The sequence below is a fragment of the Theobroma cacao genome, chromosome 9, assembly GCF_000208745.1.
Source record: "Theobroma cacao cultivar B97-61/B2 chromosome 9, Criollo_cocoa_genome_V2, whole genome shotgun sequence".
Classification (NCBI taxonomy): Eukaryota; Viridiplantae; Streptophyta; class Magnoliopsida; order Malvales; family Malvaceae; genus Theobroma; species Theobroma cacao.
In genome coordinates, this window is record NC_030858.1 from 37,912,836 (window position 1) to 37,932,180 (window position 19,345).

The 19,345-nt window shown below is 35.2% G+C and overlaps 2 protein-coding genes across 3 annotated transcripts; one reads left to right on the forward strand and one right to left on the reverse strand.

The window, feature by feature from the left end:
- On the forward strand, positions 5,784 to 8,253 carry LOC18590965 (arp2/3 complex-activating protein rickA). Its single transcript, XM_007016812.2, has 2 exons — positions 5,784 to 6,539; positions 6,686 to 8,253. Exons 1-2 carry the CDS (start codon positions 6,486 to 6,488, stop codon positions 7,439 to 7,441), a joined length of 810 nt encoding a protein of 269 aa, XP_007016874.1. The 5' UTR covers positions 5,784 to 6,485; the 3' UTR covers positions 7,442 to 8,253.
- Positions 9,450 to 17,330, reverse strand: LOC18590967 (DNA ligase 1). Of its 2 annotated transcripts, XM_007016814.2 has the most exons (17): positions 16,417 to 17,330; positions 16,206 to 16,322; positions 15,714 to 15,815; positions 15,520 to 15,636; positions 14,658 to 14,888; positions 14,470 to 14,564; positions 13,601 to 13,688; positions 12,755 to 12,886; positions 12,302 to 12,414; positions 12,057 to 12,158; positions 11,903 to 11,964; positions 11,673 to 11,744; positions 11,496 to 11,569; positions 11,337 to 11,393; positions 10,336 to 10,413; positions 10,045 to 10,122; positions 9,450 to 9,835 (listed from the first exon to the last, which is right to left on the reverse strand). In XM_007016814.2, exons 1-17 carry the CDS (start codon positions 17,230 to 17,232, stop codon positions 9,767 to 9,769), a joined length of 2,403 nt encoding a protein of 800 aa, XP_007016876.2. In that variant the 5' UTR covers positions 17,233 to 17,330; the 3' UTR covers positions 9,450 to 9,766. The 2 variants fall into 2 exon arrangements, with proteins under 2 accessions (XP_007016876.2, XP_017983359.1); XM_018127870.1 differs by lacking the exon at positions 10,336 to 10,413.

Sequence of the window (19,345 nt, forward strand, 5' to 3'; positions counted from 1 at the left end):
ATTATATATAATATATATATTATATATATATTTCCTGTTTTAAAGTATGATTCCCATCATATCCTACACCCCCCATCATCAATCATAACCTTAGAAAATTATCAAAATTAATCTTTGTTAATGGCCCCCCTTTTGATCTTTTGATTAAGGGGCAAATTTGTCCATCAACAAGATCTCAACAGCACATTTAAATAATATTAAAAAAAACAGGATTTTAAGTCGCTCTCGTGAGCTTTAAGACGTGCTTTTGTCTGAATAAAAATTCTCTGCTCCACTTGAAGTTTTATTAGATATTTCTTTTTTAATTTTATGTTACATATTTAATTTAAAATTTTATTTTTTAAAATTTTAAAATTGTAAATTTAATGAAAAAAATAATATTCATGTAAGGAATTTATTAAAAAAAAACATCTAATGAGATATAAAAACGGGACGGAAAATTTTTATTCGCTTCCGTCCCTACACAAACAATAGCTTTGAGACTAATGTTTTATAATAGACACGTGGCGGAATCCCATTTCTCGTGATTATATTAGTCGTAATTAATTAATTAAAGCCTCACATGCAATTTTGCAAAGGGACAAAATGGGCCGTCGTTTTATCAGACTTTGAGACTCAAAACCGCGTTCTTTCACGGGACCATTTGGACCCTTTTTTTTTCCCCCCCTTTTAAAAAGAACACTCCAAAAAAAATTAAATTAAAATTCAAAAAGAAAAATAAAAGCGATGGTATAATTAAATATATAAAAGTATATACTGCCATGCAGTTCATCTTAATTTTTAAACTATTTCTTTAAAATAAATCAATGTATTTAAATCTATTTCCGTTTATTATTTTTTTTGGTCTAACGAGGAAAAAGAGACTTTCCCTAAAAAAAATTAAATTCTTTATTACTCCCTTAGTCTCTTTTTCTTTATCTGTTTTTTGTTAGAAATTCAAAAATAAAGTCTTTTTGCCTCATTTAGACACTAAATACACTTATTTTTTATATTATACACTAAAAAGTATAGAACATCTATATTAAAAAAATTTAAAAAAAAGCGACAAACATTTAGAGCTTGAAAAAGTAAAATATGGAAAAAGTTGATTATTCTAATTTCCAATAATTCACCATTTAGCATTCTTGTTAACAATAGCACACCAAAATTAATAGTAATGCACCTTACATTAGGCATAATAATTATGAAAACCATTGGGGTTGGAGGGCTTTTTAGCTTTTGCATAACGACCACTTGGGATTCCAAAGATCCAAAACAATGATTATGATTTGAGATGGAATTGACGACCCACCTAAAGACTAAAGGGGGCAAAATGTAATGACCCCTCATCCCTCAAATCCTAATTTTATTTATATAAAATTTTATTTATTTATTTATTTATTTATTTTCCATTATTTTTTGGGGGGGGCAATGAGACCCCACACGGCTTAACCAAAAGGGTTGGCAACCATGATTTTCCACTGGCTCCCACCCGACAGGTATTAGCCGTTGGGGACCCCACTTTGGTAGAACTTGATCATCTCATTTTCAAAGAAAACTCAAAAATCTAGGTATTTATAGGTATATTCCACCCCCTTCTTGATGTAACCCCCCCTTTTGTTTTCTACTTGTGATAATAAAAATTAAAAAAATTGGGTTTTTTCTTCCAAGTTATCTCTTAAGGGATAACACTCAAAAATTGGGTGTTTTTTGCTATCACATACTATCAAATTGATTTGATTTGCCAAAAATTCTATAGGTGATATGTTAAATCTTGGGTATTTGCCATCATATCTTCATAACCCCAGTATCACTTACTATATTTTTACTATATATTTGCTGCCGGGAACAAAATCTAGTGTCACATGCAAACAGCATAGAAGCAACAAGGTTATGTCAACTAGATTTGGTAGTTGAGGCTAATCAGCAAATAAAGCCGTATTCTTTTTGATAATGAGACGACCACATTTAGTTTATCGATGATATATAGATATAGGTATCATAAATTAACGGTGCATGAAATATAAACTCAATGTAATAATATAATAAAAACCTAGTTTTTTATTTACATTTACCTGAATTTAGGTCTAGAATTTTAGGGTTTTCTTTTGTTACACAAGAAAGGGTTGGTCAAAGGAATATCTATACATGTAACCTTTTGTTACCTGGATGATTAACAACAAAGTGACAGTCAAAGGAATATGGGGGGTATATTAACAAGTTGCAACATCTACCTTTTGGTAGGATTGATTTCCTTAACCGTCCTAAAAGAAATTCGTTAACCCCTTTGATGAGTTCATTATAACTTTATATAGTCACTTTGATGTAGTGAATTGCACGTTTACTTTACTTTGCAAACTACATGCTTAGTTACCACCACAAATGGTGGTGAAATCCACTTCCCCCAATAGTTGGCCATGTCCTCATTAAGCATTAAAAATGCTTAAAAAATTGCTATTGATTGTCAAACTAATTCGGATTTGGCCGACCAAAGTCTCCACTAAACTATCAGTTTGATTGGATAAAACCCATGTTTGTTTTCTTTCTATAATTTTGGATATTTAGGCAAGCAAATGAGGGGGGGGAGGGATGCCTTTGTAGCCTTGTTTAGGGTTCAAACTCATTTCTTAAACCCACTTCTTTTCCCACCATTAGAATTGTTGCTGTCTATGTTGCCAACCAGATCATGGTTTAGGCACTACAACAAATACGATAATGTGGGGGCCATGGTGTAAAAAAATTGAGAATGTGGGTCTCTCAAAATTCCTCGTATTTAATTATATAAAAAATCTTCGATATCTCTTTCATAATTTTAAAATATCCAGTCATATGAAATAAAATAAAGTTTTTTATGACAATATAAAATTAGACCGATAACATAAATACTATGAAACAAACACCAAATGAGATATTAAATGGGATAAAGGGTTTTTTTGTTCCATTTTTTTATATGAAAATATTGGTTTAAAGCATTGTATTATGGGTGTTTATGTTGGTAAAGGTGATCCTATAATGATAAATCCTGTCTCCTCTTTGTGTATTTGAGGATGACTTTCAACATAACCTACAAGGACCAACTAGGTAGGAAAAGAGGAGTCTAGGTTTTACAAGGATCTTTAGCATGTCTTTAAATTATTCGGTTTATTAAAATAATAATTACAATTATTATGACTATCATGATTATTTATTATCTCATAACAAAACACATGCCTTGAGGCAAATGATACTTTGAAGATATTCATTGCAAATAGGTGAAGGTATATTTTTGGGGGAGGGGTTTCTTTCATTCCTTTGTGCATAATGAATCATCACAAGAATAAGCTCCATTTTCAAACCCTACTTGATTTGTATATCCTAAAAGCCTAAAGTCATCATCTGAAACCCACTATGGATTGTTGATGCTTCACATGAAATCATAAGCAAAATTTCATTAAAAACAAACCGTCCGAAAACTCAAAACCATTTAAGACTTTAATCAAATGAGTAACTTCACATGAAATTATAAGCTAAATTTCATTAAAAAAAAACCATCCAAAAACTTGAAATTATCCAAGAGTTTAACCTAATGAGAATTCGAAAAAAAAAAAAAGGATTCGAATCTTTAATCCTTAACGTTTATTACTCCGAACATATCTGAAAACATGTATATGTACTTGTGTACACCATGGAAGTAGTTGGCAATGAGTATATGCAGCCAATATAACACAATTTATGGTACTAATAATGCAGATAGCCCCAAGGGGGAAAAGCCAGGAGAAGCAAGAATTGGTGATGCTCACACCCTGTCTTTACCTGTCCAAGCTGGGGAAAAAAGGGAAAAAGAGGGAGGGGGAGGCAGGAGGCAAAGGGGCTGAGGGGGATGAGTGAATGGTGTTGGTCTGATGCTTGAGTTTGCCGTTTCCTAGGGGCAAGCCCACATATGCAGGTTGATTTTGATAAAGTTAAAAGACATAATAAAATGCTCCATAGATAATCACTCACCTTTAGATGGGACATAAAGGCAAGGCGCGGCTCCCATTTTATTCCCTCTTCCCCCCTTCCCCTCTGGATAGTACTCACTTGAATTTTCTTTTCTTCTTTTTTTAGAGCACACTCCTTTATCCATAGTTAATAAAATAATATAAAACTATACTTCATTACTAAGACTATGCCCTTAGTTAATTACCCATGGTTAAAACCCATTTTAGGGTTGTCTTAGGTTGCATGATTTAGGACTTGAATCCTACACGTGTCCCACGTTAAAAGAGATTTTGTAATTAAGTATATAATTAAGGGTTTGTATTTGATGTACTATTAGTGTATAAATTCTATATATTAACTACACACAATCATCTGGCGGTTAAGCAATCATATATTGATATTAACATTGATCAATGCATCAAATATAAAATCTTAAAATAAATTGATTGATTAAGCTTGTTTCAATGGCAAAAAAGGGTCTTGAGTTAGTCAAATGGAAGCCCTTCCACTTTCCTACAATGAGGACTTTATTGTTCAAAAAATGGGTCCATTAGCTTTCCTAGAGGGAAATATTGGTGGGAAAGTTTGGTCACCAGCTCCTTTTTTAGACCAATGAAACAAGAAACCATTGACTCCCAATACATGAACATGATTGAGAGACAAAAAATACACAAAGAAAGAGAGATTTTAAAGAGATATGGGAAAAAAATTGTCTACATTGGAGGGTTCTAAAAATTTTTGTAGTCTATTCTCACTAAGAAAAAATATGCACATGCCAAAAAAAAAGGAAAGAAAATTCCTTTCAAGTCAAAAACGAGCTCCATGAGTTAAAACTTAATGTGTTCGTTTTCCATTGTTTGTCAAAAAAGGCATGCTGATTTCCCTTTCCCACAGTTAGCCCCCAAAAAAATTCAACTAAAAAAACATAAATTGGCTCAAATTTTCTTATTGAAAATCAAAGCCTAAGTACCAACAATCTATTTTCAACATATAAAAACTTAGTTATTTAGGCAATATGTTTGGAATTTACCCATATTATTCTAAAATCTTTGTTTATATTCCATGCCCCGATATCAAACATACGACTCTCTTCGTCTTTTTTTTTCTTTGTCCATCTTTGTTTTTTACAGAAATTAAGATAAAAACATTGAATTTGATATAAAGCAAAGGGAGTAAACAATTTCTTGATTCTGTACCAAAACGTTGATCTCACCGGGTGGACTTGGAAAAAGAGACTAATCTTTGCTGCCAAGGATTATTCCACCAACAAAAGAGAATAACAAAAACAAGACAATGGGAGTAGATATATTTGTAGGCCAATAAAAACAAAAATCTTTTTTCCAATTTCCAAGTGAAAGTTAAAAGGATGCTACCTAAAATCATGTTACAATGACTTTGTAATTAAAAATTAAAAGGAAGAAAAAAGAACATTGTCTTGGTCGAGATTATTGGGCATTTGACTGTTTAGACAGAGAAGAGCCCTCTGCATGTTTTGCCATATGATTGGGAAAAGAAAATATTGTTAAACAAAGGGCCATGGCATCTTTAATTAGAGTAAACAAATCCAACTATATTCAACAGCTTCTGACCTTGGGGTCGATTTTAATAGTGCTTTAAATGTTTACACTTGGCATGCTTTCTGGATTAAACTATTTGGGTTATGGTTAAAAAGATGGGACAACACTGGTTTCCAGTTACCCAGCATGGAAAACACATTGCCATCGCCATCCATGTGTTTCTAAGTTTTCTCTCTTAGTATGAAAGTATTGTTAATATGCTCTGCAGTTACTATGAAAATCTATATTGAAAAATATGTTCACAAATTGCAATAGCAAAGCCAAAACAGAGAATCCCCTTAAACCCTTCAAACTGATATGTCAAATCAAGGTCCAAAAAGTAAAAGATCAATAAACAGATGTAAAATTTTGGGTTCTTACAGTTTTCTAAGGGAAACGTATTCATGTGAAAGTTTTTTCTTCCCAAATTTATTCTCGGTGAAGCAAAGCGACCAAAAGACAAGGAGATGTGGTTAAAATGGTTAACACTTGGGTAAAAAGAGAACATGGAGGAAGCGGCTGGCTTTTCTTTTTTCTTTTTTTTTTCTACCCCCGCTTTTGGCGCTGATATCTGATTCTTCACGCTAGTTGGTGCATGGTTTTAGGATGAGAAACACAGTCATGGACTGAGTACAAAAAGACTGACTGAGTCCCCCTCTAAACTCTTAAGAATTGCATATAGATATCGGCCAATTGGTAGGCTTTTGGCCTTTTGTGCTTTTGTCCAACCTCCAGTTAGAAAAAAGCAACAGAAAGAGAGAGTGAGAGACACAGAAAAAGAAAATAGTATACAGCTGCTGTTTGCTGTTCCTGTTGCTGCTTGCTGCCTTCTTATAAGACTTGGAAGAACCACTCCAAAACCCCACCTTTGATTATCCTCCCTCTCTCTCTCTCACTCATTCTCACACTTGAACAGCAAAAAAAGAGGAAAACAAATCACTTTCAAGTTCAGTTTAGATCAGTTCTTTAGAGTCTTCCAACTCTGAGAGCATGGAGAGTCAGAGAGGTCAATTCTTTAGCTGGGCTTACTTCTGTCAGGGAAAGGTAAGACACATTTCTTTGTTTCTTCTCTTTGAGTGGTTTAGGAGTTTGCTTTGGTTTTGTTTGACCTTTTCTTCTTTGGCTTGGTTATGCAAAATGGGGGCCTTTTTTGGGCTAAATTGTTAATTGGATGTTTTTTGATTATGCAGACAATGGAAGAGCTTAGGCATTCTCTTTTGTATACTACTCTTGAGCTGGAACAGACAAGGTTGGCAGTTCAGGAGGAGCTGAGAAAGAGGGATGATCAGTTAATTCAACTAAAAGAGTTGCTGAGCAAGGCAATGAGGGAGAGGGATGAAGCACAGGAGAAATGTCAAAGACTTTTCCTTGAGAAGCTCCTGCTTCACCAACAGCAACAGCAACAACAACAACAGCAAGTTGCTCCTCTATCTGGAGTTTCTAGCATTGAAGATGAGCCCAGAAGAGGAATTGACTCCAACAATGGCTTCTCATCATCTGATTGTGAGGAAAGCATTGTTTCATCTCCTGTTCTCGACCCAATTCAACAACCCCAACTGCCACCAGCACCACCACAGGCGCCAACACCACCTCAATCCATGCCACAAGCGACCATCGAGCTGGTCCCTGAAAAGCCATTACCTGAAAAGGGAAAGCTTTTGCAGGCAGTGATGAAAGCTGGTCCACTCTTGCAAACCCTTCTTTTAGCTGGACCACTGCCTCAATGGAGACACCCACCACCACCACTCGAGTCCTTCGAGATCCCACCTGTGACCATCCCTTCACCACCACCACCACCCCCACAACTCCTCCACCAAGACTCCTTGATCAGCATTAACGGTTGCAACACCCTAAACACCTGTGGTAAAGTTAACAGGAAAAGGGGTCTTTATGATGCCTCTGATTCTCCTGCAGAGACCAAGTACCAAAGATTACTTCTCCATTGACTGCCACTACCAACAAGAGTAGTCTACATAGTATTAATTTCCATAAAAATTTTACTACCATTTTTAAAACTTATTGTAGGTTAGTGAGGGTGAAATTGCAGGGTGGAAAATCAGCCTATCAGGGTATAGTGACTGATCTTTTAGCATTTTTGTACAGAGGTTTGCTTTAGAGAAGCAACTACCCAACTTCCCAGTTAACTCTATGGAGAGAGTCACAGAGAGAGCTTTTGTTTCTTGGCTTTTTGCCAATGTTTTCCGGTGAAGATTTTTGTCTTTATTCCCCACCCTCTCTCTCCTACCCCCCCCCCCCCCCTTTTTTTTTCTCCATTTCTTCAAATTTGGTTTTTGCTCCATGATGTGAAAGGGAGCTTTGATTTCTCCAAAAACAAAAAAAAAAAAAACTGCTGTGGCATGTAAAAATTTAGTATAACTTTAGCTTTCTATTAGCCTACCAAGGTGTGTGTGCTGCTTTGTAAGTGTGGACTGTTTGAGGAATTGAGAGATTACATTAAAATTATGGAAGATCTTTTAAAGCAAGAATGGGTGTGGAGTTGTTGAAATGGGGGAGATGGGTATGGCCAACAACCAAGAAGGTCTAAGAGGCTTTGCTTGTCGGATCAGTGGATCCCACAAATCGGAATCAGGATCTGCTACTGGTGTGATGTATGATTATTTTTACTCCTTTTTCGGTTGAGGGAAAGTATGATTATTATTTATTTGTAAGTCTAATCTTATGTTTCTCGGAATCATTTTTTCCCTCTTCTCTTGTTTAATGGTAATATACTACTAATATTCCTTAAAGCTTCTTTCAATCCATCTGCTCCCACTCAACTTGTTTATTGTTTTACTGTCTAGGGATGTAATTGAGTTGGTTTTACATGAATATTCACAGATACCTAACCCGATAATATATTATTTGGATATCCTATATTTCAGTTTGAGATAGGCTCAAGTAAAAATTTTAATATCCGTCTCAGGTTTTTGGATAGTTTTCGAGTATCACCCTTGTTTCCGTCTATATGGGAAACAATTCCCATTCGCTCCTTTTGCTTCTTGCATCTTTTGTCAATGTCAAAGCACAAATGGAAAGAAGAGCTATGACAAAGTCTAGTTCACATTGTCATAATTGCTGCATGAGCCACGGGCTGGTTTCTAGTGTGTTCCAAGAAACACATACAGAATTAAGAGAAAATCTACATTAACCCAGCAAGTTTTTGGAAGCAGACTTGCCCTTTCTTTTATCTGTTACGTCATTGACAAGGGCTAAACCATGGGTCAAGCCCACTAACGCAAGTTCAGGGATCAAGACAATGACATAATGTCGCTTTTCCTTAATAGACCCAAACTGTGAAAGTATAAACATGGTTAGAAGATTGAGGACTAACATTGTTTCCAGGCTCAGCCAGGATGTCAATCGCGCAAGGAAACTGGAAATTCCGTGGTAGTCAAGCAAGCAAAGCAAGAGGGGAGCAGCAGCCATGATCTTTTCCAGGCAATTTCTAATAGAAAGGAAGAATTGCAGCAGCCAAGTGCAGTTTGTGTGAGACTTTGATTGAAATGTTAGGCAGCAAATGGGAAAATACCTGTATATTCCAGAGAATTGTCCAGTCCACACGGCAGTGCCGTAGAAATGAACATGCTAGCATGCTATACTTGACTGAAGACTCGTTCCTACTATAAAACAGATGCCTCTGCTTCTAGGTCCTCCACTTATAGAGGCTTTAAAAATTATCACAGCTCAGAAATAAGAAGAAAAAGAACAAATTTTAGTTCTAGAACTTCTGAACTCCGTTAGTTTTGGGTCAAGAGAGGTTTCTAGAGACTGTTGATTCCCACTGAAAAGGGCAATTATACCAGGCCATACACATGGAAAGCCAGGCTTAATACAGGGCAGGCATGGTCTACCTCTGAAGAATTAGTGGTTCCTTGCTAAACATTTTCCCCTTAAGAATACAATGAACATGATTTTTAAAAATAATATATCTAATACAATGAACATGATAAAACACAAATTCAAAAGCAATACTAATCAACAATCACAAAAGCATTCCATGATTTTCAAAAATATAGGTGGCAATTTGCATGACAGATTTGAAAGGTTTTAGCTTAAAGAAAATTGATTAACAAATTAGCCCATCTAGCGAGAAAAAGAATGTTAGTATTTACATTGCAAAGTTTAGAAATTGAAGATCCCCTTCACATTTGAAATTAATGATATCCGTAACTTCCAGCCTTGTGTGAATAAACTTACCTAGGGAGGGAAACATTCAGAATGTAACATCCAAGAGGCATAGAACTTCACAAGGAGAAACATATCAGAAATCCTCAATCATCATCACCGTCATCTTCATTGTTAGCTTGATTGTGTTTTTGAGCATTGTACATCTCAGCAACCTGCAAATATTCAAGAATAGCAATTATGCAAAAAGGAAATAACTCAAATAAGTGAGGCTTCTATATATATACATATTACTTCTCATATCACATGAATAATTTGTTTCTATTCATTTTTCCAGTATGCAGCAGATCATGGAAGAGCTCTATAGAACATTTTGTCCATAAATCACATGAATATATTATCAGACAACTTATTTGTTCTTCACCTGCTCAGATGATGAAGCTTGCTCTGGAGCCTTATCTTCTCGAACACGAACTAAACGAGGAAATCGGAGAGATATGCCCTTTTACCAAGAAGAACAAGGAATAAGAGTTCATTTTCTACACACTGAGATTAGCTTTGAGAAAAACAACAGTTGCGAGATCCCCACTAATAAGTCACCCTCAGAAATGTTCACACAATAAATTCATGGAATAAAAGAAAACAGGAAATGATAGAAAAGAAAAAAAAGAAGAAATGAAACTGTAAGGCTTCAACATGTGAAATTTTGTACCACCTTATCAGGATCCACAATCCCAATTGCTGCACGATGAACAGGGCTAATGGTCAAGTCTGCAGCTTTTACCTCCCAAACCTCCAAGAAATTAAACAAAAACAACTTGAACAAACAGCTGAAAACATGACTAGCAATAGCAGAAATTGTATCTAATCGGTATTTAATGAATGCAAAGGGATACGAGCAAACAAGGACATTATAACAATAGCTATAGGAACCTAGAACTGAGATTTCAATTCTTAATTTATTTAGGATTCAACAAATGGCTTGCAATTCTTGTAAGCGCACAATAATTAACTACATTAAGTCCACAGGAACTATTTGAATTCTTTGATGTGATGCCAAAACTACTGATAAATTTTACAGGAATATTCAGTAACATAGATTTCAACAAATGGAAGCAAGTAGACAGAATGAGAAGAGCATTTATAACAGTTGCCACAAATTCAGTTACTAATTACTTCAAATGACAAGAAGAAATAGACAGCAGACATAGTCATATAGCGTGAATGGAGAACATGGAGTAAAAAATGTGACAAAATATAACACAAGCATGCATTACACAAAAGAATGCTGAAAAAGGAGAAAATTTACCAATCCCATTGAGAGGCTTCAAATACAAATAGAAGGCAAAGAAACTAATATTAGTTCAGACCATGATCTTAGCAAGTTGATTGCCCCAGTCAAGAGAACTGAAAATTCATTGTCACCGTTTGTATCACAGGACCTAAAACCAAATAGTTTTCCCCATCAAATTGCAGGGTTGGGGCCCACACTTCCCACCCCATCCTATTATGGAATACTCGAGTGCCCTTCTAACTAAGAGCTGTGGCAAGCTCACAACTAAACCATTCCTTACCTGATTATATGTACCATACAAGGATACTCCTTCCAGTAAGTACATTTGTCCACTTCAAAAACATAGACATTATAGTACTTGCAACTAACAAATTCACACACACCCAAAGATACTTTTATGAAAGAAGTGGGGGCAATTTTACCTCAGTAGCCTCAAACCATACATCTGGTTTCATCATCTCTCCATAACGATAGTATGACTGTAATCAACAAGAACATTAAAATTTGGATGTTAATCATAAATAAACCTATTTGCTCACAATTTCCTTTCTTCCAACAGAAAATGATATCAAGAGACAAACCTTTGGTTCAGGAATCACTTTAGAGCGGAGACTGGCAGAACGTTCTTCAAGCTCTGATTCAGTAAATCCCGTGCCTATTGAACATAAAAGAGAGAAAGAAAAGAGAGGGGGGCTCAGTGTACGGTCAGCTGGAAAGACAAGCAATGTGTTGAACAGTAGCCATTCAATTTCACTCACCTATTTTACAGATACTCTGGAATTCTTCATTCCTGTCATCATAACATGCCAAGAGAAATGCACCATAGAAGCCTAAGAATAAACATTATTGTGGCATCAGCACAAATCAGACATCAATTAAGGACAGAATCGCCTAAGCACTAAGTTGAGAACTGAAACAATCAACAGAGATTAAACTCTACATGAGCTCTCATCATCTGATAGGTTAAATTAACAGAAAAAGTTCTTACCAGTCCGTTTCCCACGGCCATGGAAAGCAGCAATAGGAACTAGATCTAATGTGTCTCCAATACTGTATGGAACAACAAAATAAAAAGTTAAACATGACCAATATAGCACCTCATCATAATTTGCACAGAGAGGTAAACATTTCATACAAATTACCTTTCCATGTAGTCTTTCTTCAATTTTAGCCAGTTGAGTGACCGCTTTGATGGCTCATATGTAGCATCTCTATCCAATGTTTTGATAATTAAGCCCTCACAACTGCAAACAAAGACTAATTTGCATCATCAAAATACAAAGTACTTTGAGGAAAAAATAAAATTATTTCCCTTATTTTGTTTACTCTACTCTTTCAGCCCACGCTAGTTGTCCGCTAAAAGTTGCTGGAAGAATTAAACAAATACCTTAAAGAAACAGCAGAATCAAGAAATGCTTGTATTTCCTCAAGTTCATTTGATGTTAAGGCTGTTGCAAACTGATAAAACCCAGCCTCTTCTTCAAATGAGTCATAAAGCCTCTGCAAAGAGCAAACGTAACAAGTCCCCAGTGAACCAAATTAGGCATAGCATATGCAGTGAACAAGATAAACAGTTACTCAACACAAATAACATCCCAAATTAATTACTTAACCATGCAGGCCAATAGCATCTCCTTATAATCAACATAACATAAAATCTTTACAGTGGATTTTTATTGATACCAATACTACAGACATTTTGCAATTTGAGATATAAAAAATTATATAAGCTGCATATCAAAGATATACATTGTAAGTACACAATCACTTAATAACTCATGACAAAAACAAATTTTATTATCAAAAAGTCCAGAACCATTTGTCACAGTAAAAGGCATACCTCCTTACGAACTTTCAGTTGTTCCTGAAGAAGTGGTTGCCCATTAAGATACAAGATGTCAAAAGCAAATATGCACACATCAACTTTGATGTCACTCACTACCACATTTTTGCGAGCTCTTGTACTAAGGATCTGTATAAAACAACTCAAAGAACATGCTGCAACAATCAACTTAAGAAAACACAGAATCAAACTACTTGGGTACACGTCTTCCATAACATCCAAAAAGGGAATCTGTCAATGATTAACCATGACAAAATATGGCCATTTTACAATACAAAACAAATAAAACATTCCCAGAAATTTAATAGTACAGAGAAGGAATCCAAAATTTTAGATAGTAACTGAGATTGAAGAAAATTTAAAATATTAATCAGATCTTTAGTTTCTAAACTAAAGACTAGCTAGAATTCAGTAAATAAATAAGGTAGCTGGATGAAAAACTTGCCAATTCGGACACCTCATGAGTTCTCAAAATTTAATTCCTCATGTGTTACACTTTATGTAGTTAACCATACAGAATAAGCCAAGGTTGTACTGGCAAGCCTTACTGCATGTGTTGCACTGTCTTACTGCATGCAAGGCTTGCTTGTAAGTAGTATTGATACATTATTCTCCCATTTGTAATCTCCATGTTTCTCATATAACGTTTTTTTTACTTTGTGCAAATTTAATGCAACAAATGTTTTCCTCTTTGTTTATACAAGATATGTTTTGATTGTCAAAGGATAAGCCAACTAATACATAAAGAATGGCATTTCCAGAGACAAACAAATTTCTACACAAAATAGAACCTAGCATTGCACTCATAAATTTTAAAGCATAACATGATTTGCAACAAATTACCTGAAAGGGTAAAATTTTCTTTTGAACCCGATCATAAGCAACAAGTTCACAATCCAAAACAAATGATTTTACAGAGGACTTCTTGAATCTACACAAGAAAGTAAATTTTATCAATAACTAAACCAGCATATGCAGAAGCGATAGCGCCTATGTTTTAAAACCCAATGGCCACCTTTCAAATATAAAAACATAATGGCTGAACCTCTTAAAAGGGTTTAAAAGTGTTGTTAGCAAGCAACAAGCACCCACAAGAAAGACTTTAAGGGATTATAAACGTACAGCAAATGCATGCCTAAAATCTCGGCATCTCTATCATCCAGCTCCTTAAAGGAACTCTGTAGCATGTAATGCCAATATCTAATTTTTCATATATAACTCAAACCAACTCATGGAGTTTCAGTGAGGTGTTCTCCAGATAATTCTATCGAGCCATTATTTTTACAAAGATCAGGAACAAGACTTAGATTAGTAGACAACAATGAAAGAAAAGGGGGAACCACTGAACACTAATATATAAGTGTTGGAACACTGTCTAACACCACCTTAACAACAACAGAGGATATAAATGCCTATGACTATGACTATTACTACAACTTCTGATGCCAACATGTTTGAACAGTCATGCCAGGATAAAAGATGAAGAAACTTAAATGGTGAGCACTAAAATATCATGTGGTAATATCTACATCTCAGATAACTATAAATTTATTTGACATGCATTGTAAGAAAAATCTCTGAAGAGAAGTTTTTGACCAGCATACATTCTATGGGTGGGGGGAACAAAGAAACCTTTATTCAACACACAAACACATACACAAAATAAATAAACCATATCAACACAACAAGTTACCATAATAAAAAAAGTCTACCTAGAAATGGCAGCTACAACGTCTGGAAACTTTCCAGTGTTCCGCTCAGCATTTCGACTGTATATCTCAACTATACCATTCTCCATATAATGTATCTACAAAAAGCAGGTTGATTTTTTTAGTTGTCACATAGTATTGGTACTAACAGAAACAAAAGAAACCTGTAGCAGCACACTAAATTCTATTACCTGTGCACGTTCTCCATCATATTTATATTCACATATAAAGTCAATATCCTGGAATTTATTTACAATTTCTGCAACCCCTTTGGTTGGTTTTGCTAGCATAGGTCCCACAGGGACACCCAGTGTAAAGCTACAAGTCTTTGAAAGATTCCATATACCACCAGTCAGAAGAGCAGGCACTACTTTATCATAGACTGGAAGGATGGAAAAAACTTGTTTTACAATCTTAGCAGCCTGCATAAGAGAAATCAAAGACCAATACAAGTACATCAGTTAAAGATCAACATGGAAAAGCAAAAGGTGATTCCTCAACACACAGCCATACAAGAAATAAGCTACCAAGCAGCAACTTAAAGGTAAAAAGTACAACTCCTGAATAATGAAAACCGAATTTTCATATTGTTGACAAAATATCAACTATTTACAGGCCTCAATAGATGTTGACCTCTTTCACCAGCCAATTTACCTTGCCCTTCACCACAATCGGTCTACAAAGGCCTTAATCAGATGTCATTTCTAGATCCAGCAAGCCTCAAAAAACAAACAACCAAACAGCCCACCTCCCAAAAACATTGATGAAATATCAGAGCACTGCAAGCCGGTCTGTTCTAGGTACCAGAAAAGGTTCCCCTCATCTCCATAATGATAACATGTCATTCCAGCCACACATATCTAAGGCACATGCTTTAAACTAAAACATACTTCTCATGCATAAACTACAAACTGCACTAGTGTGTTGAGCTCATAGACTGCACTGATTATTCAGTAAAAAATACCAATATTGAATGCACCCTCTCTTCCCTCAGTTTTTTTTCAAAGTTATGGTAGGATGGCAGTCTTTTTTACACCTATAAAATTTACTCACCTCTTCTAAAGGAGACTGAATGTTAGGAGGTGGTTTAGAATGTTGTTCATTATATACAGCAGCTTGTCCTAATGCAGCTAATAGAGTCTGCTCTGAAAATCCAATCCGCAACTTTGTCTGCAAGATGAAACCAAGAAGCCTTACAATAACGGAACGAATATAAACTATTACCAAATTGATGTCCTAGTTACAACCTGAAGTAGACGAATCAAATATTGAGGTTCACAGTCAGTTGCAGCAACAAGAAGTGCCTTGATACGATTCTTTTTCTTCTCCTGACTATCCTTTCCAGATTCCTATAAAAGTTGAACAAAAAAAAGGGGCAAATTAACAACATTAAGCATATAGTATTCACCAAAAAATACCTTATAACTAAGACATTCTCTTCCCACCTATTTGGCCAGACTGCATGGCACAATGACCAAGAATAATAAGTGCAAAACAATAGTAATATTGGAGATAGTTTACCTTACTTATCTATGTACTGTATATACCAGGTGAAAACTTATGTCAGCACAAACAGGGTAAAAATGTCCTCGCTTATGTCAAAATGAATCCACATTCAATGAAGATGGGCACATGCAGCATTCATCAATTGCGAAGCAACTGAATAGCAATTTCAATCATGGAAGTGAAGATTAAATTAAGACATCATGCATTTCAATATGTGAAAGAAGATGGTAAACCTTAGCAATTAGACGAAAGGTGTCAAACACTTTGACAACAGTTAATGGATCAGGCTTGCGCATCATCGATTGAGATGAACGGCTAGCTTGTGCAACAAGGCCCAGGTCTCCCTTATCCTGTCCAAATGTAAATGAATGAAGTTAGATGCCAAAAATTATTTGTTAAGAAGTTTTAGTCAAGCCCAAAATTAAAGAGCAACAGAAATTATACCTTGTACTGACTCTTAACCTGTGATTCAGTCCTCCCACAGGCCTCCGCGAGGGCCTTGATAATCGAGGCATCCCCAATTCCCAGCTCTAATCCCTCGTGCGCCGGAGCAACCTTATTTGCTGCCAAGTAAACCGCCGCCACCAAATCATCCGGTGTCGTATCAATAACAGTCCTCAACATATTACAAACAATATCCGTTATCACAATCCGACCCGTCTCGTTGGATATCAAATCAAACGACAAAGAAAGAAACAAAAATGGCACCCTCTCTCCTTTCTCCCAACACGCCACCATTTTCGGGTCAAAATCCGCCGGCTTCTTCTTCAGTGACCCAATTTTCCCCTTCAATTCCGCATTTCTCTCCGACACACTCACCACCTTCATTTTCTTCGAATCGGGAGGTTTCTGCGTCTCATCTGCATTGGCTTTTGGGGAATCTTCAATGGGCTTTTCAATTCCATTAATATCGCTTTCTTGGTCGGGCTTGACCTCGGTAGAATCCTGGGTTTTGGTCGAATTAGGGCTTTGGGTCTTCGATGGCGATGAATCGAGGGATTTGCGTTTCTTGGTGGGTGAAGAAGAGGAACTGTTTTTCTTTGCCGCTAAACGGCGAGCGTTGGACATGAGAGCATCGAAGGCGGAGGGACGAGAAGACATGTTGGAGTAAGGGTTTAAGGGGGAAAGAAAGAGGGGTGGAGGGCGAAAGAAAGAGGGTTTAGAGGGGAGGAAATGGGAGGAAGATGGAGGAAAGCGAAGGTTGAGAGGTCGAGAAAGACAAGTATGGCGAAGCAGATGGCATGGACGAAACGTCAGCATTCAAATAAGACTTTCCAAAAACAAAAAATAGTATCAGCGACCAAGAAAGAGCGTCTCGAAAGCTTGAAAGATACCAGTAGAGAAATGGCGGGAACTGGAGTGAGCTTTGGTTGGAAACCCCGCCCCTTGTTTCTCTTTTCATTTCCCTAATCAGCGACGATGGGCTCAGGCCCATGTCCATGAGCCAGCCCACATACAAACACTTCAACATGACATTATTATTATTATATAGTCCAAATGTATTATTTATCTACTTAATCATTCTTTTTTTTAACAGTTCAATTTAACAATTTTAATCTCTTTATCTCGATTTTAATAAATTTAATTCATACATTTCTATTAAAAGTCGACTTAAAAATAATTTATAATGGTATCACAATTTTACCTTTAATTTGGACAATGTTGCAATTTAGTAGTATCTTGACATTTTGAGGCAGATTAAGTTTTTGGTCACGTGCACGTATTAGTCTAAAATTATTATATTTTATTAATTTATTAATATTAAAAAAACTTAACGAAAAATAATTTACATACTTTGCAATTTAATTTAAAAAAATTGAAATTTGGAAAAAAAAAATCCCCATTCATAAAGTTGAAAATTTGTAACTATATATTTGTCACTATCTTAATAGCAACGTGAGCATGCATTGTTTGTGCAAGTGGAGTACCGCTATTTATGAACCTTGCCAAAGAGATGCCAATGTCTTAAATGGAAGAGATAAATATCAACTAACAACTAAACCGAACGTGGCAAAGACATGTGACGATTGATTTTCGGTATTTAAAATTTACATTTGAATCAAACAATATTTCAAAAATATTCTCCATTCAAAGTGAAATAATTGACTGAACCAATCGAGATAGATTGATTTCAATTACTTATTATGATATATTTTATTTTAATTATTTTTTATAAAAATTTAATTCATTTTAATTTTAAAAAAAATGAAACCAACTAAATCTATTAAAGGTGTCATGGATTCTACATTAGGGGTTGGTATTGAGTAGATAAACATTAATTTTCTTCCACCTAACATACATGTTTTTTAAATTAAAAAATATGAACTCTTAACAAATAGTATTAAAAGAGACTCAAATCTTTACTAACGTGAAACTCATAAGAGACACGTGATATACTTTGACCAGTGCAATGGTCTTCTCTTTTACAAATAAAAAGTTTTAAAAGCCAATACAATAATACTATCTTATCGGAAGTGGGCATAGAAAGAAATTGATTCGTTAACGACTGTAACAAAGCAATAATAAATCCTTCAAAATTCTATATTAAGAAACTAAGAAAAAGTCAAAAACCAAGTTGATTTTTAAAATGCTTGTGACCAGCAAAAACCTCTTGTCCATTTTGTTGTATACTACCGAATTACGCGTGCTTTGGTATGGTTATAAAAAGAATATGGTAGCATATGCTTTTGGCCTTACGTGAGTATAAATTATAAACTTATTTTAATAGTTTTGTTCATTTTTCATATTAAAAAATCAAATTTTAATATAAAATACATCAAATTCAAAATATTTAACTTAAGATCTATAAATGTCAAAGAAAAAAACAAAAAAATATACTAAATGAATTGTATTTACACAAGTTACGCAACAAGAAATAATCATTTCGTAATCGAATTTTTATATTAACTTGATAATTAATCTTCCTTGAATGTTATCCCAGTGACGGTCCAAGGAAAATTAAGCTAAAACCCGAAATGGCAGAATTAAATTTGTCAAATCCTTAACTGGATTTTGAAACATCGTTAATTACTTTTTTAGTTTTTAAATATTTATATTTTTTGTTGATGATAATTTTATATAAAAATTGAAAATTCAAACCATGGTATGACATATGTACCCTATCTAACAAGGAATCGTTAATGTCACTTCGTGGTCTCGTGCATTTAAGCCTCGCAAGTGGCCAACCTGTCCGTCCTCACGTCCTAACACTACTGTAATCATGAAGGGAAACAAATTACTCCAAAGAGAAAATTCAAGGTTTAATGAATGAACCTGTTGATGGGATCAGTCTGAGTCTCCAGACATGAATGATTCCTTCTAGGCCCTGCCCACAAAAAGAATTCATGATTCTAAATGATTGCTTCAATAATAA

Excerpts from the sequence above, each read along its gene's own strand:
- LOC18590965 (XM_007016812.2), top strand. The coding sequence starts at position 6,486 with ATGGAGAGTCAGAGAGGTCAATTCTTTAGCTGGGCTTACTTCTGTCAG. Across the intron at positions 6,540-6,685 it reads CTTACTTCTGTCAGGGAAAG|ACAATGGAAGAGCTTAGGCA; the intron begins GTAAGACACATT and ends TTGATTATGCAG.
- LOC18590967 (XM_007016814.2), bottom strand. The coding sequence starts at position 17,232 with ATGCTGACGTTTCGTCCATGCCATCTGCTTCGCCATACTTGTCTTTCT. Across the intron at positions 14,889-15,519 it reads TTCAGTCTCCTTTAGAAGAG|GCTGCTAAGATTGTAAAACA; the intron begins GTGAGTAAATTT and ends TCTCTTATGCAG. Across the intron at positions 14,565-14,657 it reads ATGATGGAGAACGTGCACAG|ATACATTATATGGAGAATGG; the intron begins GTAATAGAATTT and ends TGCTTTTTGTAG.